The 23,674-nt window shown below is 41.9% G+C and overlaps 3 protein-coding genes across 8 annotated transcripts in view; 1 reads left to right on the top strand and 2 right to left on the bottom strand.

Moving 5' to 3' along the window:
• Positions 1–4,221, bottom strand: part of LOC143148220 (rho guanine nucleotide exchange factor 10) — a 53,541-nt gene extending 49,320 nt beyond the window's left edge. For 2 of the 3 annotated variants that reach the window (XM_076314298.1, XM_076314299.1), the window contains exon 1: positions 2,742–4,221. The gene's annotated coding sequence lies outside the window, so the exon portion shown is untranslated. The remainder of the gene's footprint in view (positions 1–2,741) is intronic. The other variant, XM_076314300.1, reaches the window with a different exon arrangement.
• Positions 4,222–6,808: 2,587 nt separating this feature from the next.
• On the top strand, positions 6,809–11,353 carry Agxt (Alanine-glyoxylate aminotransferase). 2 transcript variants are annotated; one of them, XM_076314901.1, is made up of 7 exons: positions 6,809–6,928; positions 7,936–8,168; positions 8,871–9,071; positions 9,149–9,306; positions 9,764–9,919; positions 10,643–10,990; positions 11,087–11,353. In XM_076314901.1, exons 2-7 carry the CDS (start codon positions 7,992–7,994, stop codon positions 11,238–11,240), a joined length of 1,194 nt encoding a protein of 397 aa, XP_076171016.1. In that variant the 5' UTR covers positions 6,809–6,928; positions 7,936–7,991; the 3' UTR covers positions 11,241–11,353. The 2 variants fall into 2 exon arrangements, with proteins under 2 accessions (XP_076171016.1, XP_076171017.1); XM_076314902.1 differs by lacking the exon at positions 6,809–6,928 and adding an exon at positions 7,859–7,875.
• Positions 11,354–11,988: 635 nt separating this feature from the next.
• Positions 11,989–23,674, bottom strand: part of Sog (chordin short gastrulation) — a 136,073-nt gene continuing 124,387 nt past the window's right edge. For all 3 annotated transcript variants that reach the window (XM_076314900.1, XM_076314898.1, XM_076314899.1), the window contains exons 7-8: positions 22,769–23,092; positions 11,989–17,767 (exon numbers count right to left, since the gene is read on the bottom strand). In XM_076314900.1, coding sequence (XP_076171015.1) covers positions 17,573–17,767; positions 22,769–23,092 — 519 coding nt within the window. In that variant the 3' untranslated portion in view covers positions 11,989–17,572. The remainder of the gene's footprint in view (positions 17,768–22,768; positions 23,093–23,674) is intronic.

The following is a 23,674-nucleotide window of genomic DNA, read 5'->3' as shown; positions in this document are numbered from 1 at the left end:
GTTTAGTGCATTAACTGTTGCTATAATAGTTACAGCGGCATAACGATGATAGTCTGATTGTAAATTACGGGCTTACGAATTTTTATATTTTGTGTCGTTAGTCTGACTCGTAGTACAATATTGCCAACTGTGAATCTGGTATGGTATTCTAATAAAATGAACAGTAACATAACCTTTATATCTTTTATTCGCTTCCCTTACCTGCACCATCGATATTCATGCATGCTGGTTACAATCGAAAGAAATAAAAGCAGTACAGGCACGTATTATAGAGTTAATCAACAAGCAAAAAAACTTAGTTTAGACGGTCGATCGTTCTTGGTGAAACTTAGTCCTTAAACATTTCGTATGCCTGAACGAACGTGTAATGAAGTGTAAACAAGCTAACTAAGCTTGTCTTCAGGAATACGAAAATTTGAATGAATTTATTTTCCTCAGAAATTCAAAGATGATGGTTTCATTTTATTTTCATATAGATTGATTATACTACGTGTATTTAATTTGGTAACGCTTTTATAACGATATTGGAAAAAAGTAAATTGGCGAGGAAAATATTTCTTATGCGTTGCTATGCAATAGTTAAAACAGTATGCAACAGTGTACATAGTTCTATCAAGGAATTCGCCACATCCGCCCGCGTTATCCAACTTGATGAAACATTTGCCTTAATTACATAGTCTGTATCCTTCTATCATGACTTTCAGGCTCAAAACAACTACTGTTCTCAAATTTTCGTAAAAACTATATAATTCCACGGAAACACGTTACACTGATTCCCAACGATCGAATTCTGATTTGTAAATATTTGCTACAACGTCTGCGCGATTCGTATTCGAATATCAACAATTTTCATTCAGTGTTCAGCCTTCTCAGCTGCCGTTAGTTTACACGTAATGTTTACTCGAGTTACGCGAAGGAAAACCCAGGGAATAAAGCTATTTAAATGACATCTCCACCTGGATACGTTTATCGTTTGTGATAATACGTAGAATTACACGCGCCTGTCATAAATTTGTTACGAAATATTTACTCTTCTTAGGGACTTGTATATTTAAATATTACTGTATTCAGAGCGTAGAATGTAGTAGAGATAAACACTATTTGCGTTTTAATATTTAAATCTAATATATATATACATATTTAGTAATTTTCACAAATTAGTAAATTTAATTTAATATAATAGTAACGGTCGAATTGTTGAAATCGGTCAAGCAAGCTCAACTAGTCTCAAGTTTCATGATTCTTTGTTGTAACATGTTTTGTAAAATGGTAGCATTATTGTTGATAAATTTTTTGAATAAACTTATTACTTTGGTCGTCTTGGTCTTATTTTAAATATATAATACAATTGAAATAAAATAATTGTCCATTTTAAGATTTCTGTTAATCGAACCTAGATTACTGAATTCAAGGTTATCTCAAGGTCACAGTATAATAGGTCGTTGAATTTGTCTTAATGTCTGTAAAGTCATAAATATATGGTGTTAAAAACGGTTACCTTATGGGGGGAAAAAAAAACTTCTGGTAGTTTTTAATATCTATGTGTGTAGCCGATCGCAAACTGACTTTTGTTCAAAACATTTCTTTGGAAGATTAGTGAAAATATCTGAAACATGGTTGTCAAACTTACAATATACACCCTGTATAACCATTGACAAAAGAATCCATTATTTCGATGATCCGTATGATTTCTATTTCTAATCGATATACTATCTTGCAGACGCGTCAATATCATTGGATCCAGCGTACAGAGAAATACATCACTCGTTGCGATCAAAAACACAAAGTTCTACGAACTGAAATATTATTTCCGGTATGTTCTGTCTCGGGGCCACGAATATACACATATTTTCGGCGGACGCTGTGTATTTTTGGAAGCGATCCAAGAACTGCCGAAACGATAGGAAGAAGAAGGGCCGATGATGTTGATTCCCTCCGTACGACACACCGAAAATACTTTGCGACCGCGTAACGACTTCCACGAGTGGACGAAAACACGGCTCTCTACTCCGCTCTAATCCCTCTGTTGGAAAGCCTCTTACGCTTTTACGCCGAGTCTATTCCATTTCATCCCGATTCAAGAGGAAAGGGACACGACCGAGCCTGAAGCGTGTCCAATTTGGTAAGTCTGACTTTTCTCGGGAGCACGTGCTCGAGCGCTCAATTATTCGCCTCTATTCGGCCAATTATTTCGCTGGATTATTTCGAGAACGAGTAAGAAAAAAGCCCGAACGATTACAGGTTTGTTGTCGGCTGCGATCGTCGCGCATCGATCTCTCTAAGAAGGATAACCGAGTTCGTACCCGGTAACTTTTCTCACGATCTATCGCACGAGGCAATGGTATTTCGAAATGGGAACGCGATACCTATTGACTCGACCGATTATGAATCAAAGCCGGCAACAGCAAAACGAGACTGCACACGCAGGACGGATTGAGAAATTCAATTTCAACAAAATTTCTTCTCGAGCAGTCCCGTCGCGTCGGTGGGTTAACTCAACGCTCGGAGTTAACGACGAAGGAAAAACCTTGAACGGTTAACAGTTTTGTATCGAGTTAAAGACTCCCTCCTTCATCCCGCAATTTCGGTTCGTTTGTCGAATTATCCGTTTAAAAAGTTAATTGAAATAGATGGTTCGCTTAATGAACGGCGATATTGCTCGCTCGTTGAAAACTGATCGCAAAGTATACAGAGATCGCACCGAAATAAAGCAGCGCCGTTAATAACATCCATACACTTACCTCGGAGAACGGTGTACCCGAAAGACACGATTCCTTTACTGGTTAAGTTGTCGGCCGTTGTAAATCCATTCGAAAACGGGAAAAAGGTCGGGCGACCGTTTCACAGCGTAAACACTTCGCGGGGCAAAGATCGGGCCACACACAGGCAGAAAACACAGGAACCATTCGTTCGTGCCTCGTGCTTAGATAGTTTTGCGTTCGCTCATTGTTGAATGTGGCCAAGCACGCCCCCTTTGAGAGACCGGTCGACCGAGGAATGGAGCAAAGAAAGGAGAGACAGAGCGGAGAAAGAGAAGCACAGACAGAGAGGATCGCAAAGCGAAGAAAGGGACAGGCCGATCGAAGGGAATGCAAGACGAAAGGAGCGAGAGTAACCGAGGCGACGACACAGCCGAGGGAAGCGCGTCGGCCGCACGGATTTCTTAACCACAGAGCACTCTCGGTAACACTCGATTCGCTCGATTCACTTATTTCGCGGCGGATCGATGATCACTCGTGTCGGGTAGAAAACAGCCTCCCGATCCACGGGAACACCGACCACCGGTGACAACTACTCGGTGATGATTGCGCTCGGTCTATCCGTGCGTCGCAACCCGCGGATACGTCTTCGAGGGTCGAGGATCGACGAACGATACCGATTTTGCACGAAAATCGTGTGTCCCGGTCGGTAAACACGCGGATTTCGTTGGTGCGCACAGCCACCGTCGTGCGTTTCCTTGGATACCGTGATCCAATATCGATCGACGATTCTCACACGCGTATCGAAACACCCTTCTTCGTCGCGATCCCGCACGAGTATATACCGAAAAGAGATCGACGCGCGAAAGAATCGGTCGCGGAACACACGTAGGCACACACACTCGCGTCGACGTACGTGCACGGGGCGCTACTCGCGGTTCTCGCGTTTCTCGAATCTCCCTTTTTCCAGTCCAACACACAAAGCGTTCCTCCTTGGTCGCGGCCCGGCCTCTACTGAGAAACAAGTACGCCAGGGGGCAGTCACGAGCAAGCGGTTCTCGAAGCCGGGAGCCTGAAAACCGTCTTCAGAAATCCCCGGTGCCCGTTCGTGCACAGTTTTAGTGGACGTACGGACGAGACGAACGAGCAAGTCAAGCAAGTACGATCCGCCCGCTCGCCTCGCTTACTCGGGCCCAAGACGACGTTCCATTGTTTCGTTGTCTCCTGGCTCGGGAGCGTGGCACACAGACACACAGAGCAGAGACGCGGCCGCGGTGGCGCACGTGCACGCCCGATCCAACACACGGCCAGTCTTCCCACACGTACGAGCAGGTTAGGGAGCACGCACACACATCGCTGCGCAGCCCGAACGCTCTCCGCTATAAACCGACCGACCGACCAGTCACGCACGATCTCTCGTTCGTGTATGAATGTCGTAGTCCGGTTACTACCGGACCCGAACCCATCACGAACACACTGGCTAACTTATGGTCGCGCGCGCGCGCTCGCTTGCTCGCCCGTCCTCACACACTTCTCACCAATCCTCTCGAGTCTCTCATGAACAAGAAACCTATCAGAGCTTCGAAGTACCGGTGGAAATTTATTGTACTCCCTTCTTGCCACTTCGTCGTTTCTCCTCGACCTTGCCAGTCATTTCGGGCAATTTCACCGTCGTTGGGACGGTATTTACTATTAGCAGTTCAACACCGGTGGTGACCCCCGTTGGGAGGCTGAAAGCGGCATGAGAGAGAAAGAGAAACTGAGTTGCTCCGAGACGAACGAGAGAGAAGGTACGCAAAGGGAACTGAAGTGGATTCGGAGAGGGGGAAAGAACTGGGAGCTAAGTAGAAACGGTGGAGGGGGAAGGCGATGTCGAGCAACCGAACTTGACCCTCGGTGGATCTGCATTTTCGTTGGTTTGCTTAGCCGACAGAAAATCTCGTGGAGTTTTTTACCACTCGCAAAAGTTTCCGACTTTAAGCACCGGGAAAATGTATTTACCTGCATGGAGAAAAACTGTGCTGTAATTTCATGCCGATGGCTTTTTTGTGAGAGGGTACTCTTGACAGTTCTTTTTCTTGGAAATTGTCAGTATTCGGTTACGATACAAAACACATTGAACAGTTCTCCTCGACGTAACACAGTGTTCTCGACGTTTATCATTTAGAGCACATCCATGTATCGTAACGCGGAATAAAATTTTTTTTTTCTTGCACAAATGCGACCGAAAGCGACGGTTTTCATCGCAACACCGATAACTATGTAACACCAAGAGTAATTGCGTCGTTACAGATGTAAGATAATAGCTGTAACATAAGAACATCGACCGGTGGAAAGAATCTTTTATAGAATGAACGCGGCGTTTGAAATTCTTGTCCTGAAGTTAATACTAACGTCTATCCACCGCGTACTTTATTTTCATTGTAGCGAAAGGAATGCCGTGCGAGTGCTCCGTTATGAGCTTCTAGATGCGTTGAATACGCGTTAAGGAATTTGTTCTTGCTAGAACCATGAACCACATAGATCACTTTTTACCCACGCTCGCGCATCCAATGATTCACGTACCTATTTAACCGCGAGATCCTCTATGACACGTTTGCACATAAATTTAACTCAAACAAATTTCTATGGTAATCGACGAATAGGGAAACTGCGTGTTCAACGATGCTCAAAATTATTCTACCGCTAAGACAATCGACCACCGTCTCATTAATTCACACGCGTCGATGTTGCGTTAATGTTACGCCATTAAGCGTTACCGGAAGTTACCACCGAGATCGTTATCGAAACTTTGTAAGACGTTTCGGATAAAATTATTTCTTTTATTCAGAAATTTCTATCGTCTTTAAGATGCATTTTTTAAATTAATAACGCACGAAACGAAATAAATAGTGAAAATCGTAGTGTTTGTTCCTTTCGAAAATTGATCAAACTTGTAAGCGATCATCTATGGACGCGCAAGGTGTCTCGAAATTTCTGTTAAGAAAATTTTTTAAGTAACGAATGAAAGTTGATTCGTGTTTACGTATTATTGTTCGGATAAATAATTCGAACGAAAATCGAAAGGTACGATAAAAGGTTGTAACAGTTAAAAGACAATATAAATTTATTCGTTACCGACGATTAGAAAGTTCCCCGTTATTCTCATTCGTTGTTCGAATAAAATTGTGCCCCGCGCTGCTCTTAGAAAGCGCGTTCGTTGCAACAACCTATACGTATGTAATTCGTTTACTGCGTGGCTCTTACGGTCACGTGTTTTGGAACACGTGCGAGAAAGGGGCCTTGATACACACGCCTGACAGACGGCCACGAAAACGGTCCTGATAAACGTAACTCGAAACGGGGCTGATAAGGGCTCTACGAATTTAAAAAGCTAATAGGGGATCCAGAGCCATCGTCTGAAAACGTGCAACGTATTCGGTTCTTCCCTTCGTTTACGTTACTAGTTGATACATTAGATATTTTTTTTTTTCCTCTCCAATCGAATACGATAAAGATTAATCATTTTTAAAGATCCAATTTAAATATACATAACAGACTTAATGGAAACTGTAAAAGTAGTCACTTCGATTAATTTAAGAACTATCAAGTTTCGGTGTGATGTAGTGACGGAGAGTCGAATAGCTGCGGTAAACATTTTCTACACTCGCTGATAACTATGATCACTTTCGTCTTATTTACGTAAGTCAAGAGGATCCAGAAGGTTATCAGGACGCACTCACTTATCAAGCTATTTTCGTCTTTCAATGAAGAGGTTTCTTTGTGCTCTCATTCTCTCCGTAAATTGATAAAGCTGTATATCACTTTGTTTATTTTCTCATTAGTAATCTATTATTTATATACTAATAAATATTTTGAAATCTGTACCTTCGTTGGGTAAAATGATGCGTTAAAATGGAAATTGAACCGCACGTAGGATCAATCGGTGAGACTGTTTGTTAATAAAGCTTATGTAGGAAAGGGATAAATATGTATATACATATATACATATATATAAGTGACGTATTATCCAGCTATGTACAATTGACTCTCTTTCGTCTATCGAAATCATTCGTAAATTTCGTTATCTTCATTGATCGAGTAACGTAATCTCCATAAGTCAAAACCTAAATGCACTAATAAGGAGGCTTCAGTGTGCTGTGTACTGTGGCCGCGTAAATAGTGTATTGTAGCTAACGTTCAAACGATTACTACAATTTCCAACGATCGTACAGTTCGTCGATAATTTCGTAAGTGATCGATTTAAGAAACATTTTTCAATTAATATATATAGCACACCATTATACAGAATTTTCAAAACTATACATACTATACTATACAATACATATCGTCAGTCAGATTCAAAAACCAAATAATCGAATAAACAGCTTTGATAAACAAAGTTTATTTCTTCGTAAATTTGAGTGCTATGCATACAACTACACATACAAAACTATACTAAATATTCTATACTATACAATACATATGATCAGTCACGTTCAAAAAACAAATAATCGAATAAACAGCTTCGATAAACAAAGTTTATTTCTTAGTAAATTTGAGTGCTATGCATACAACTATACATACAAAACTATACTAAATATACAATACTATACAATACATATTATCAGTCACGTTCAAAAACCGAATAATCGAATAAAGAGCTTCGATAAACAAAGTTTATTTCTTCATAAATTTGAGTGCTATACATGCAACTATACATACAAAACTATACTATACATACTATATTATACAATACATATTATCAGTCACGTTCAAAAACCGAATAATCGAATGAACAACTTCGACGAACAAAGTTTATTTCTTCGTAAATTTGAGTGCTCTTCGACACGACAGATACAAAACCAAACGTTACGTCGATCCAAATTGTAACAATTTATTGATGCGTTGTGAATTTAAACGCGACGAAAGTAAAGTAAACAAGCCCACACGAGACGAAAGTTCGTCGTCAATAATAATCAAATTTTATTAACCGACCGTCACCGACGATAACCTTGTATCTTAGATAAGCTTTCGTGACTTCCGTTAACTTTAATTACACAATCTATCGGCAAAAATTGTTATTCACCGGGCACACGTTTTTGTATCACGGGATTGCGCGACGTTTGTTCTCGATGCGAAAAGATTTACGATCGTAACGAAGCGAATCGTTTACGAACGATTTGTAAAAAGAATCGTACGTTTCGTCAAATTTGACGTGTTTAAATATGTTTAACGTATGTTTCCTATCGGATAGATCTCGACTGTTTTGAATACTCGTTTCGAGTAGACCCTTGGGAGGAAAAGAGAACGATGAGTCGCGAATGGAACCAGTTGGCTGTTCAGAAGCTGCCACCGAGGGAGCTTAATACTAAACTGCAGTTACCGGTAAAAACGTTAACGAGTCCAGGGCCAACTAATTGCTCGGAGCGAGTTCTTTCGTCCCTGCAGAATCAAGTTCTTGGTCCTCTTCATCCTGAAATTTGTCAGGTAATCGGTTCGTTTTCATCGTGCAAAAAAAAAAAGGTCGCCAATCGGTATAAAGTTGAACCGATTATCATCATTACGAACAATGTAAGCGTTGCACGTGAAGGGGAAGATTGAGGCGGGTTTACAATACTCGCCCCAAGTAGCCTCACTTACCATAATATACACAAGAGCATTACCTTAATTATTGGCTTTTAATCGTTAAGTGGTATCGGGACGCGTTTACATTCCAATCAAAATGGAGAGTGTTCCGATATAGGTGGATACTTTAATTTTAGGTTAAGGCTGGCCTTTAACGTGCATTAATTCATTTAAGAGGGGATCGAATTCGATACGCGCGAAAGTCGCCATTCTAACCTAAAAGACGACGACGGTAAACATTTTCACCGATCGTTTTTTTCGTTAAATGGAACTGAGAAAACGAACGACGAGATTAAAGGCGGATCTCCAATTCGCGTTGGAAACGAGAAATAATTTCGTTAAAAAAATGCTCTTATTGCTAATAAAATTGTGAGTTTAATATTTCGATTGGTATCGGATTTCAACTACTCGTTACTTTTATTTTCAATTGTTTATTTATCTAATAATTAATATCAGGGTAGGTTGGAAAGTCTCCGACTGTGTTCCCCTTCGAGTTGTCGCGATCGAGTATGCGATCGTACGAGAACCAACGTTCTAATTATACTTCTCGTAATTGATTTTTAGTTGATGGATGAAATTAAGGCTGGTCTCCAATACGTGTTCCAAACGAGGAACAGACTTACTTTGGTTCTGAGCGCATCGGGCCATGGCGGCCTGGAAGCGTGTTTGGGAAATTTACTCGAACCCGGCGAGACCATAATCATTGTCAAATCCGGAATCTGGGGTGAACGCGCGGCCGACATATCCAATCGACTCGGTGCACACGTACGAGGCACAATTTTTTAAAATTGGACTACTCTCGTTCTCGTCAAGACTGAATCGGTACACAAATTTTACCGTAGATCGAAGTACTAGAAGAAAAGTTCAATGAGGCTATCACGTTGGACGAAATGGAAACCGCCTTGGCGAAGTACAGACCAGAGGTGGTTTTCATGGTTCACGCTGAATCATCCACGGGCTTGAAACAACCATTGGAAGGATTTGGAGATCTCGTTCACAAGTATTGATCTCTCTTTTTTTCTTTCTATTACGATAATAATAAAAATTTGTAAAGATCAAAGTTTAAGCGCTATAGAAAGGATACGGTCCATTACGTTGTATAGGATACAGTATCCATTATGTTATTAATATTAATAACGCGGATAACGACCGCTTAATAACATGCATTAATTAATACGAGTGTTAAATTTAATATTGAAAGCTGCTCGAGAGCTGCTACAGTCGGAACAAAATCAATTGGCCACCGTTGCGTTCGACTAGTTTGTTTGTCTTCCGTTCCTTCGCGTAGATCCACAGGCATACGATTTTTACGACGAACAAATTTTCTGTATTTGTTAAAAATCTTGCGACACTTCGAGTAAAAAAAGTTTCTCAGATATACGATTCGTGTAGATAATTTTCATCTAAAAAATCAATTAGTCACGAATAAAATACAACGAAGCGAAAACTTCTTTTAGATACAATGCCCTTTTGATCGTCGACGTGGTTGCATCAGTATGCGGCGAGCAGTTCTTTATGGATTCCTGGAGCATCGATGCAGTCTACGCCGCCACCCAGAAGGTCCTCGGCGCCCCACCAGGGCTCACTCCTATTTCGTTCAGTCGACGGGCAGAGTACGTAATCGGCGGTTCGCGGTTTTCGTTTCTTTCTTTTTCTTTTTTAACCGCAATTCACAATCATTGAGAAAATGGTCTGAGAATCGGGACTGTAAGTTAACCGCATGGAATATCAATCGAATTCGTGAAGTCATCGCGGTGACTCGCGACTCATTCGGTTCCTCCGTGAATCATAACATGGATGTCCGATGAATTTTTATTCGACGACACTCTAGCGGCTTTCGAATTAACTACGCATTAGTCAGGTACGCGTTATCACCGAACATCGTGTGCCGACCGATATAATTTCTAGACAATCTTTTAATTTCTAGATTCTAAAGAACAATCGGGCAGAATCGCTCGTAACGGCCACATATTCTAACAATAATACTTACGTAACGATCTCTCAACGTTCACATTTTTCTACCGAAGGGTTTTGTGCGCGAAACGATATAACCTCGTCGATTTATCAACTTCCAATCGTTTTGTAGCGCTGTCGCGCAGCATTAATGATTACTAATGCGCAGAGTTTACTTTCGTATCGTGTCGCTGCTTCGAATTAGGTTTTTGCACATCTGTTATCAGAAACTCCCTATTATTATCATTAATTTCCCGTTATTACCACTAATTCCTTATCATTAATTTTCTACGCCTATCGATTACACGGCAATATGAATGCTTCCTGTAATTTCGTCGCGATCTACTTACACCACTTTTGTTTTTTTATCCCATTTACGACAGAGAGAAACTGTTTCGAAGAAAGACGAAACCGTTCTCCTTCTACTGGGACATGAACATTCTCGGAATTTATTGGAAATGTTTCGGGAACGAAGATCGAGTGTATCATCACACGGTAAGCGCTACGCTTCTGTACGGTTTGCGTGAGGCCTTAGCTGAAATCGCTGAAGAGGGTCTTCCAGCAATTTGGTCCAGACACGCCGATGCAGCTGCCAGATTAAGGAAGGGTTTTGAATTACGGGGGATGCAGTTTTACGTGAAAATTCCACAGTATCAATTATCCACGCTGACCGTTATAGAGCTGCCACCTGGTGTCGACGACAGAATCATTGTGCAACGAGCCATGGAGAAGTACGCCGTGTTTCCAATTATAGTGTGATAAAAGAAAGAATAGCAATTCATTCGGTCGATATTTGATGAAATTCTTGTGGTTCTTCTTTTTCTCAGGTACAAAGTCGAAATCAGTAGAGGTTTAGGACCTACCGCGGGGAAAGTATTGCGAATCGGTTTATTAGGACCTAACGCCACGTTTGAAACAGTCGACCTCGTTCTACGTGCTTTCGATGAAGGGTTGAGACATGCTTTGCGGTCGAAAGTATAACGAAAATTCAGCAAGCATTATTATTTAGTCGTAAACAAAGTTTTGTGTTCAATTATTTTTTACATTATAATAATTGTTAGTTAATAAGAGTTCAATAAACATGCAAATTGTTATGATTGTTATTCTATTATACTTATTGATAAGTTGTTTTGTAAGGTTTTCAAATATTTTGAACAATTGAATGACGATTTCTAACACCATACAGATTGTCGAGGCTGCAACATAACGTTTGTGATCAAACTGTTCGATAAACATACGCACAGATGGCGGAGAGTTCGTTCAGTCGTTCCGTTCTTTCTTTGTCTTCCATTTCGTAAGAAAAATTGATTTGGTTAAACGATACGTCGGTCATCAATAATTCATAAAATTCATCGGAGGCAAAAGTTTCATTAAGTAAGATGCTCATACTATTTGGTTAGGTATGCAAATAAAACGTATGAATAGGACGATACGTGTGTCGATTTGTTTTTAAGGTTATACAGATAACTATAATTTTCGTACAGTGCCAAGTGAATTAATATACGAATAGTTTGTTGTGATTGTATGTTCCAAAATAAAAAGTCGCTATTTCGCGAAGTTATTTTTGCTGTACCGCTTGTAACCATAAAATTCACATTATTTTCATCAATGTCTTGCAGGTTACGGTGCTATAGGCGCATATTAATATCGATATTTAAAAAAAAGTTGCGTGAAATCGTTAAATGTTACGTGTTCCGATCAATAAACCGGTCACACAAACGAGACTCAGTCGAGTGTATCTGTTTATTAATGGAAATACTGAAATCGGCATACAATTATTTCTAATATAATTATCTGTTTACGTTCAATTATACGATTTATTACAGTAATTAGCAATATCAACAACTGATTATTCTCACTTTCGTTCTCGTTCGTTCGATTTCTCATTCTCTCCCCCCTCTCGTTCCCTGGCTTGCTATTCATCGAATAATAAAGATACATACATAACCAACCATACATGTAATGCAGTTACAACAAGTTAATTGAAGTAACGACGGTATTAGCGAATTATTAATTAATTACGATTTAATTGACAATCGTTTTGGCACAGTACGGAACAACGTGGGATCTCCGTACTTAATCCATTCTCTTCGAACATATAAAATTCACGACTTGTCTCGTGTTATACATGAAATATTAGTCGATGCTCGTGTATCGTGTAACCGCGTAATGTAAGTTGCCACTTCTCGGAAGACATTTTTGGTTTTCTCGGCGGTGCTTTACGTTTACGTTTACGAATGAAATTTAAATAAAGCGTGGCAATTGAATACTGTCTCATCGACATCGGACACCTTCGTACTGATATCGCTTCCGATTGTTAATTAAATTTCTTAAGGCACTATTAACAACGGTGTTTAGCAATTCCAGCGCAATTTATATACATTTGCAATTGACGTTCGTACGTGTATATAAACATCGATTCTCGCAAAATATATCTATTCAAAATACGCTTTACCTGACCCTCGATTTACATCGATAAGTCATCGATTAACAAGGCACATTCGGTCGGTACGGTAACGCCATCTGTGAGCTCGACCGCTGATAATTTCACGTTTGCATATAATTTTAACCTCGTATTGGCGAATACATACGACGTGTGTCGCGACAATCGTTATTTCAATACTTGCACCGTTGGTGTCTATGTAAACCAGCAACGACGTTAGGCGAGTTAGTACAGTAAGAAAAATAACGCGAGCGTAATGCATTTCAGGACGATACAGTATCTCTTAACGGCGATGTTAACGCTTCTCCGTCAAGATCGATAACATGCGCATATTTACGAGGACGACTTTAACACTTAGCTAACGGGGAGAGAACTACATTCTGCACGTGTAAAATGTACAAAAAAAAATATTTAAAAAAAAAAAAAAGAAAAAAGATTAACTCTAAACTATCTGAGCTATAAACTCATTCTAAACTTGAAATTTGAGGTCAACGTATTTTCATTTCTACGTATTCTACTCAACAAGAAGCTGAAAAATTTATAACAGAAATTTTATTCGCGAAAAAATTGTCGAAATTTTAACCAATTGGATCGTCCAGACTTAACTTTTCGAAATTTTAAATATTCAATTATTTAACAATTAAGACGTCCGCGGCTAAGTGTTAAATAACCGTGAATATAATATTTATATATAGTGACGATAGTAATAATAATAATAAAATATAATAATATTAATAATGACGAGCACCGTCGAAACTGCGAGTTTAACGTGCTCAAAAGATCCACTATAGTAATATATAAATACTATTGATAATAATAATAATTAATAATAATTAATAATAATTAATAATAATAATAATAATTAATAATAATTAATAATAATAATAATCGCAATATTGTTAACCCATTAATAGTAGTCGTGATTTTCGTTACGTATTAGATGCGCTTATGTACAAAACGTTGACAATAAATCGTCTTTAAGGCCCCTACGCGATTAACTAACACTAATAGCGTTGACTAAGTGTATGCACACGATTTTCAAGGCATAAACGGCAAACAGCGAATCAACGCTTCCCGTAAAGATCTACGAAATTTCGTGTATAGTCTTGCATGTATTGGACTAAACATTATTGCTCAGACATGACGTTGTACCACAAAGGGTAGCATCATGTGACACGAAGCAAATACCAACTGCTTCCTCTGAATTGTATACTCTACTCTAACCTTTCATTTAGGGCAGATTCTTAAATGAAATCCACTCTTTGTAAGTATTTGTCCACCCGAATTTTCATATATTTTTTGAACGCAGTAACAAAATTTAAAAAATATCTGTTTCCATTCAATAAGTATCTTATAATGATCTTCTATTTTTTAGAATGTATTAATATTCTTACCATCGATATTCCTAATAACAAAAATGGTAGTCCATTATTTAGTAATATCAAAGTTTTGTTCTTAAAGTGGAAAAATACAAAAGAACGCAGACGTAAACAAAACAGAGGAACTTTGTATTAATTTGTGTTCGACACCAGTTATTTCCGCAAGCAGTTATTCGCCTCGTGATACGCTCTATTGGTAAAAGTACTGTATCAGAAATATTTCAAAGCAACCAGGCCTGCCAGCTGCCGTAGCTACGCACAAACTGCTATCCCCCGTTTCCTTCTCGTCTTTCGTCACCGATCGAATCACCGCTCTTTTCCCGTAAGTTCGCCTGAAAAGATACCTCAGAGTCTTAGACTAGATAATAAAGAAATGCACGGAGAGATACAGCGCGGGACATTTGTCGCGACGTGAGCGATGAAACTTGCACTCGTGGCAGAAAATATTGTACATTCAACGACATTTTTCCAAATTACAAATCGAATTACGGAAAAATTCTGAAAAATTAATTCGAAAAAATCGAACTGCCTGAATTCGACTCAAATTTATTCGAACCGTTAGTACTTTATTTACATACATTCGAATTTTATTCGAATTTACTCGATGTATTTTAATTTTTCAATTTCTCTATTTTAAAACTACTCGAATAGCGTTATCCGTAGTTTCGTGCTTTCAGTTTTCTAAACGCCCGACAGATGGCGTTTCGGTGCGGTTCTGTAATCTTGAGCCATGAAATTATGAATATTTTCTGCACGGAACGCAATATTATAATCGAGGAATCGACAGACCAAATGGTACACAGTACAAATCGATGTTTACGGGATGTTTGAAAGATCCAGCAAACGTGAACTTTTCCATTTGATATCTAAAATCTTCGATTATAATGTTTCATTGCTGCGCTCGTCATCGACTTTTTCCTATCACTTCGTTTCTGAACGTTTTCAAAGATGGTACGGTGTGAGCCGTCAAGCCTGGCAAAATTATCGCACGAAATACAATTGTTAGAAACACTATTGAATTTTTTACAAATACTCTTCTTTCTTATTGTCTTATATTCGTCTATGTCAAGGTTCGTTTAAAAAAACAACTCTACTACTTTACACTCGTTTTGCTTTCATTGATTCGCATACGCATAAAAAAACTGACGCACGCTTAACACACACTTGCGCTAACAATATTTCCACGCAGCACGCGCGCGCACATGCACACATATACACACACATGCGATTTTGCGCATCATTGATGCACACGTGACGATAGCGACTATCAGCATTAACTTAATTTAATGCATATTCTGTTTCTAAATTCGACCTGTGAAGTTGCACACGGATGTTGACGCAACTCCAATTTGCTATCGAATAACTTAAAGAGCCTGACAATAAATACGCCTATAAATTACAAAAAGAGTGCCTCCTCCCCCTCTCTCTCTCTTTCTCTCTATGATTTACGATAAAACGACGAAAGTAAAAACGCCGTAAATCAAACCGACGCGAGTACATTACCGTTTCCAGGTGTCGTGCTCAACCACAGCAGTATTAACAATAACAATCGCGATAGTTCCATTAACGGTACCGACAATAGTGACGATAATAGTAGCACTAATATTTATACTATTTAAAATAGTAATAGAAACGTTATTAATAATAATAGATACAATGATAACGACAATGACAATGAGAACGATGATTGGCAGCGACGATGAGCGAATGGACCGATGAGAATGATACTAAATTAACGGTTAATAATGTCAATGACGTTAATCCTACCGATAATTACTCGTAATAATCATAATAATAATAATAATAAGTTGAAGTTAAAAGTAAACGTTAGCATTCGCGCAATGATAACTGATGCCACCATCGGAGGTTCTTCAGTCTTCTTTGGTTGCTGGGTAACTTGGTGAGGTTGGTGGGTACGATAGGGCTTTGCGTTTACCGCCGCGACTAAACTCCTGTCCCCCTCCCTCCTTCCCCATCCCTCTCAGGGTTGGTCGTCTCTCTTTTACCGCGGGTTTCCCCCTCCAACGATTATCGTTTTTCTCCGCTTCACCGAGCAGCCGTCTCGTACCGTGTTAGGTCACTCGAGATAGAGAGCGGTGGTTGGCTTCCGGTCCGTTTAGCCGTTGATGAGAGCCAATTGATTAATGAACGTCTGGCCCGCGTGGTTGTGGGTGCTGTGGACTCCAGAACGATCGACTGACCAAGCGACGGGAATATAAGAATAGCATCCGACGAACGATCTTCTCCTTCCCCGTCTGGCTCGTGTATTATTGTTATTATTATCATTACGACTTCCTGCGCGCTCGCCGATCATTCCATCCCGCAGCGAATCTTTCTGTTTCGCTGATTACCATCTTCCGCCCGCGATACACGAACAACGAACTAACCGTCCACGAGTTTCTCTTAACACTTTAACCGTCGTGTGTGCTTTGTCGTCGCACGTTAAACCTGGGTGACACGCGCACGATTTTCGCCCGGCAGTTAAAGCAGTAACAACGAAGTCGCGCCGTTGTTTTTTTACGCGAATCTTGTTTGCGAAGGAATTTCCTACTACGCAACCCCCGACGGGCATTCTCGTACTCGATCGGAGTAAATCGTGAATCGAAGCCGGGGATGCACGAATACTACGTGTGGGTCTCGAGGGCGATCGAACACGGTCGAGGAACATCGAACGCGAAAATATGGTTCCACCGCGGCAGACGCGCGAGAAGTGCGTACGCGCATCTACCTCGCGCATCACGTGCCTAGGAAGGACGCGCGACGCGCGCAGCTGCGCGACGGAACGATATTTTTGCGTCCAGCGTTCAGTTGGCCTCGAGCGTCTCTCATAACGACGAATTTTCGTGATACGTTGCATCGTTACTTTCGCGCGAACACGGTCTTAAGACCTCTCTCCTTGCGTTGCATCTTCGGGATCTTTTTAGAATTTTCTACGGATTGGAAATCCTCGATTGAAAACGGTAGGCGGAAGAACACGAAGGAACACTGGACGGTCAACCTAAAAGGTAATCGACGAGCACAGTTCGTCTTCACTGATCGCCGCCTAGACGTAGCTCGAATTCGAACGATCTCTCGCGTTAATCGAGACACGCGTGTTTCGCGTACAAACCGACCTCGCGTTACATCTCGTTCACGCAGGAATTATTCTCGTTTCCCAATACTGCTGTCTCTGCGCGACTCGGAACTGGAACACCGATGTAACCCACTCGTGGTCTCCGAAACCAGCTTGTTTTAGAGCGTCCCTTGTCCCCGGTCTCGATCAATCCGGAGTGAAGTTAAATCAGGGACGCGGCGCGTTTCGCGTGCTCGTGATTCTCAGTACGTCCGGTCGCTTGGCTCGTTAGGTTTACCGTCGGAACGGAAAACGACGGTGACGACGACTACGACGAGCATGGCTGCTGATCGCGAATCCGAAGACTACGAAACAAGGCCCAGGAGCGTATATCCGTAGACCGGGAGAGTTCGGAGGAGGCACGTCCGTTGGGCCGTACTCAGCTGAGCTCGCGCGGCGTCACGGAATGCCGACCCGGATGATGATTGTTGCGATGATGACGCCTCGCACGACGACACTGCCCCGTGCAACAGTCGTCTGCGTCCGCCACGTACTCGCCGCGTTTCATCTGATGCGCGATCGAGTTGCAGAGCGCCCGTGGACACCGTTTCCTGTCGCACCTGACCTCGCCGTTCTGCGAACAAAAAAATCCACACGGCAAAGCCTCGCTTTAGACCCCGACACCATTTCACCCTGGAGCCGCGTATCGCGTTTCTGAGTCTCTTGCCTGCGCGGATGCCTACGCTACGTCACCGTGAGACTCGACGGCCTTCGGGTACGCGCCAATTCGGTTCAAATTTTACGCGCAGGTGGGGCACGCTACCCGCGATACAACATTAACCCTTTGCACTCGTGAGGCGACTCTCGGTCGCCAATTAATGCGCCAAGAAGATTACAAAGATTCCAAGGAAATCTTTACAACTCGAGGTGAAAAAAAAATGCTTTCCAAAATATACAAAGACGTAAGATCCGAACCGATTCTATGATTTAGAAAATCTCTTCGAGGTTTTCAATTTCCCGCGTAAAAGAATTAATCGAGCGCGAAGGGTTAAACGCGTGGAAATCCATTTTCACGAGAAATCAAAATTTTGAATTCAATAGATACCGGATACTTGTACGCTGTATATATGCATTCTTTTCTGCACTCAATATTACGTTCACTCAGAAAATTTCATAAAAGTACGCACTGTACCAGAAATGCTGTACCGAGTGTTCCAAAAAAATGTTCACCGCTCCTATCGTAAATGTTCGAATTAAATAATTTTAAAGGCAAAATGCAATTAAAACTTTTAAACGCAAAATGCAATTTAGGTTTAGATCGGATCTGAACGCGAAGTTATTATTAGCGAGCGTAACTTCCATTATTATAAATATTGGAAAGAAAAGGGGGAAATATTCAAGCGAGTAGGCCCCGCCCACCCAGGCGAGATCTTTCGTTCTCCCACCTGTAGAGGCTCTCGGTGATAGAGAATTGAGCACCGTGGTGTATCTTTACGGGTAATCGCGATCTCGGGGACTCGAAACGATACTTTTTCTCGGCGCGGTGCTGGCCTGGCCTGGACGGCGCGATCCGTGGCCGCGTTCCATTTTCATCGTAATGGATGGACCCTTTTAATGGCCGGTCCGGGCGAACGAGTCCGGTTAAAGGTTTTCTCCTTAAAGGTCTCGCGACGAGGTTGCGCCTGGCGTGCTTCTATCGAGTATGGGGGCAACGAGCAAAAGTAAAGCGAGCCGCGGCCGTTTTTTCGCGGAGACCTTCGCATAATAATGAAACCGTGAACGAAAACGCCCCGGGACTTTTTCTTGCCCTCTAAACAACCGCGACCGGCGGTTATTCGTCGAACCGCGGAAGAAATACCTTGATACGCGACAATAATGGCGGGAGTTATTGCCATTATTTCTCTCAGACTCGTGCCGCTCGGACGTTATCGAGGTAACTCGTACGGATATGGACGGTTGGATGACTGCTCGGAAACGAGTGATATTGAAATAAACGGGGAGACAAGCGGGACATCGTTGGTCGAGATTCGACCTTCTGTTCGTGCATCAGTGGGTTGAATCAAGGCTTGGTAGTGTTCGAATAAATCGATGTTTGAGTATTTTATCGGTATTCGAGTACCAGTGAGGAGCTTGGAATTGGTGAGTATATGTAGTGTAGATCGTTGATTAAACACTCGAGAGTACTCGAATATCGTTATTCAAGCATTTGAGTAAACGAATCCCGTTACTCGAGCATTTGGGTACACGAATATCGTTACTCAAATACTTGAGCATTCGAATATCGTTACTCGAACATCCGAGTGTTCATTACTCGGACATCCGAGTGTTTGAATATTGTTAGTCTAATATTCGAGTATTCAAATATCATTATTCGAGTATTTGAGTATTCAAGTATTATTGGTCAAGTATTCGAGTAGTATTACTCGAGTATTCAAATATTCGAATAGTTAACTATTATTACTTAAGTAGACGAATAGTTAACTATTATTACTCAAGTATTCGAATAGTTTAATATTATTACTCAAGTATTCGAATAGTCGAGTATTATTACACAAGTATTCAATAGTCGAGTATTATTGCTCAAGTATTCGAATAGTATTACTCGAGTATTATTACTCAAGTATTCGAATAGTATTACTCAAGTATTATTACTCAAATATTCGAATAGTTGACTATTATTCCTCAAGTATTCGATTAGTCGAGTATTATTGCACAAGTATTCGATTAGTTAACTATTATTATTCAAGTACTCGAATAGTATTACTCGAGTATCCGAGTATCGGAATATCGAATGATATTCGCCGAACATTCGATTCGCAGAGACGTTCGAATGTATTCGCACGGCGGAAAAATTCGACAGGCCGATGTCCACGCCGTAGCTGTCCTCGTAACAAGTTTCAAGGGTTACCGATCGAAGGCCGAAAAAGTGTTTCCGCGACGCACCTGCCCGCGAGAACGATACAAAGGATCGTTACTTTTATAGTCTTCCACGGGACGAGCCACTTGACTCGTTAGGCGACTCAAGTTAACGACTCGTTAACTTAACATCTCCCATGACCTTGAACGACCTTTGCTCTGGGTTCGCAGAACACGTCCGAACAAGTGTCGTCGCACCGAGGCTGAGAAAGGACACGTGAACACTAGCTCGAAGCGGAATAAAAATGAAAAAAAAAAAAATATATATATATATATATATACATATACATATATATATACATACATATACATATATATATATGTATATATATATACACACAAAATGAAGGTGCCCCTGAAATTTCCTGTATGCCTCCATTCACAAGAAAGCTGTCTCCGCCGTGCAACGACACTCTTGACGCCGAACGACTTTTGCCTGCGAACCGGTTTTTCACATTGTTTAAAAGGACAGAAATATTTCTGGCGGACACCGGTTATCGCACCGCCATCTGTACTCCGTTGCATATTCTAGTCGAGTTCGCGGATTACTGGCTTTTAATTTTTAGGTCAACCGGACTAGACTTTCAACTTTCAGCGTTATTCGACAACTTCTGTGAATAGTGCCTCCCCCCTCCCACCTCTACCTCCCCTTGAGGTCGTAAGTAACAAGAAACACAGGATATACAGGGTCAACCTAGTTTCAACCTGACTTGCCGAGACGACGGGGACTGGTACGGGGTATTTAATTATACGTACGAGAGTTGTTTTTTTTTTTTTTTTTTTGCGAATTTCAGTACTTTGTAACGACCCCCTGTATGTTCCTGCACAATTCTTTTTCCAACGCGTTATTCCACTTCGAACAAAAAGTGTCCCAACAAGCACAAATGTCAGTGAAACATTTTAAATAGTAATTGAAATCAATCTTTATAACTTTCTTGTACTTTGAGTAACATTTTAGAATTTGAAAAATTACCATTACTAGAACAACATTAAACAAGTTCGTTAAACAACACTAATTCAACATTAAACAACAACGACTCTCTATGGACACCAAACTGCCTTTCAATGTCGACACTTTCTATTCGAAGTGTAATAACACGGTGAGAAAAAATCGTACACCAACGTTCTGAGGGTCATCGTAAAGAGGAGACTTCGAACTATGAGTAGACGCTGATTTTAGACCGATAAATAATTTTCAAGCCAATTGGAAGCGGTTGAAAATTTTCAATGTTTTTCGAGAAACCCATCCTCACTCTTTCCATCACTCTCCGGTACAAGAGTGGTTTCATGGGAATTTAACGTCCGTATATAAAACTAGAAACTTTCATCTTCAAAATGACCCCACAAAGACCACCGTAGCCCCATTTTTCACGAAGTTACACTGGTTCGAAGATCGATAACGTTTCGCCAGCCTCGAACTCGTGGATGATGGTGCACGTCGGTGCGAACAATTTGGATAATGGCGTCCCGCTAACGGAGACATTTTCAAGGGAGGTAGGCACCTCCTCGATGATCACGCGTCTGTCCGTAAGCGATACACCGTGAAGGTAGTAAAGACGTGTCTTCTGGATCGTGTCGGCCAGTAACTTCAGGCACGCGTGGAATGCGGCTGACGAGGGGGTTAAGAGCGATCGTGTAAACCGGAAATTGTCGCGCTCGCCCGAGTAAAGTACCGTGACGATCTCGTGCTACTAGTTCTCAACGGTACGCGTCCAACGAATGCCGCTTTGTGTCTATGCAGCGCCGGGGGCGATCGATTACCGCGGCTCGAACCTCCGTCGGTCGTCGGTCCCTTCTTTATCGACAACTACAAATCCTAGCCCACGCGTTCGTCCGTTCTTTCGCGACGTTTGCAACTTCCGCGAGTCCTCCGATCACAAAGCGGCGCTAATGTCCACACGGTTGCACTCGGTGCGCCGCGAGTGTACATCGTTGTACATCACGCTGACAGTTTCAATAGGCGCGCCTCGCGCGGTTGCAATTTGTGCTACTATTTCTGACACCGCGACTCGAACGAGCGGAATTCGCACCTTTTCTACCTGTACCTGCCCGTTGCGAGCCGCTATAAATTCCACGCGATCGTAAAGTATATTTAGCGATAACGTGCGGTTGCAATCATCTTAATTCATAGGTGTACAAAGTGGCTGCAACTGTCAAGCGGGTACTCGTGCGCAGGGGATTTGCGTTAATTTGCACTACAATCCCAAGGTGTACACGGTGAAGTTACACCGGTCGTCTCGCGGTTCGCGTGTCCGAGACTGGTGTTCATCAGACCTGATTCCTCGACTTGCACCGAAGGATGTTTCCTAGTGTCCCCCTCCGATTTCAACGCGCTTTTGCAAGGCAATAGAGCACCTATCCCCGTACAAATGTACAAAATATTAGGCGTATACGAACGATACAAAGCCTTGTAACTTTAATTATTTATATCTTCGCAACCGTCCAGTATATACACCTGATATTCTACACACAGTAACAGGTGCCTGTACTCTACCAACCTACGAAAGCACGTTGCAATCGGAAGGGGACACTTCGCGTGCCTTGTATTCTAAGCTAGGTACGCTAACACACCACGTGTCCCTTACCCCGTCGAACCTTCTCTAAGAGTACTCTACTTTCGTTTGTACGCGATACTTGGCGGATCTCACGTCGAGACGCGATTTGGAAACGCGTTTTCGTGTCCAATCGCGCTTGTTGCTAGATCGCCGGTGATTCTCACCTTGCACCTGCACTTGACGCACTTCATCTCGCCGTGCGAGTGGACGCGCGGATGCCACTCCATCCCGTTCTCGTACGGTTCACCGAAGAGGTACTTGCAACCGCCAGAAGCCAGTATCTCGTCGGCGGTGCGCCGTGTGGACGGCGCAGCTTGGTCCCGCGGCAGACGCGTCGTGTCGCCGGCGACACCGGTGTTCAGGGTGCTGGGTGTCGTAACCGGGCACTGTCTGCAGCAGGCCTTCTTGCTCGGTCTGAAGGCGAGCTTCTCGTCGCAGTCCAACGGCGGACACTGCACCCGCGGACACTTCACCTCCAGCGTGATGGGCTGCAAGATAAATTGGGAACCACGGTCGGTAAGTAACGCCGAGTTCGCGCCTATGGGAATCGTCGCAGCGCCCTCTGCCGAGGGCAAACGGGCAACCTGCCCCCGAACTCCGAACTCAGGGCGGTATTCTCGTCTAGAACTTGCAAAAAATCGATTTAGAGAGTACACGCTCGGTGAGAAATGAATCTAGAGAATATACTATTGTGTATTCACGGTATATTGTATCTCTGGCAAAGGTATCGTTTGAGTTTGAAAAATGAACCAAGTCACGAAGAGAATGCTCGCAACGCGTGACATTGTTAGAGGGTTTTGAATCTCGTTGTTCGGCCCTGTTGGACCCGATAGAAAATCGATTATTTAATTTTGAAGTAGAATCTTTTGGCTTCAATATTTTTGTACAATTTTTGTACCGATTGTTGTTACGTTCGTATGGAATAAAATGGTTCCTAAGTTTTTCAGATGAACGGAACGCCCGGAATCGTTTTAATGGCGGAGACACAACGGAAGGGATTGTACCGAAGTATTTGTACCTTCTGCAATTTTGATTGTTTTTACATGAAAAGAATTGTGTACATAGAGAAA

The sequence above is a fragment of the Ptiloglossa arizonensis genome, chromosome 6 (assembly GCF_051014685.1).
Source record: "Ptiloglossa arizonensis isolate GNS036 chromosome 6, iyPtiAriz1_principal, whole genome shotgun sequence".
Lineage (NCBI taxonomy): Eukaryota > Metazoa > Arthropoda > Insecta > Hymenoptera > Colletidae > Ptiloglossa > Ptiloglossa arizonensis.
Note: the sequence above shows the minus strand (reverse complement) of the source record. Positions and strands in the feature narration are given on the sequence as shown.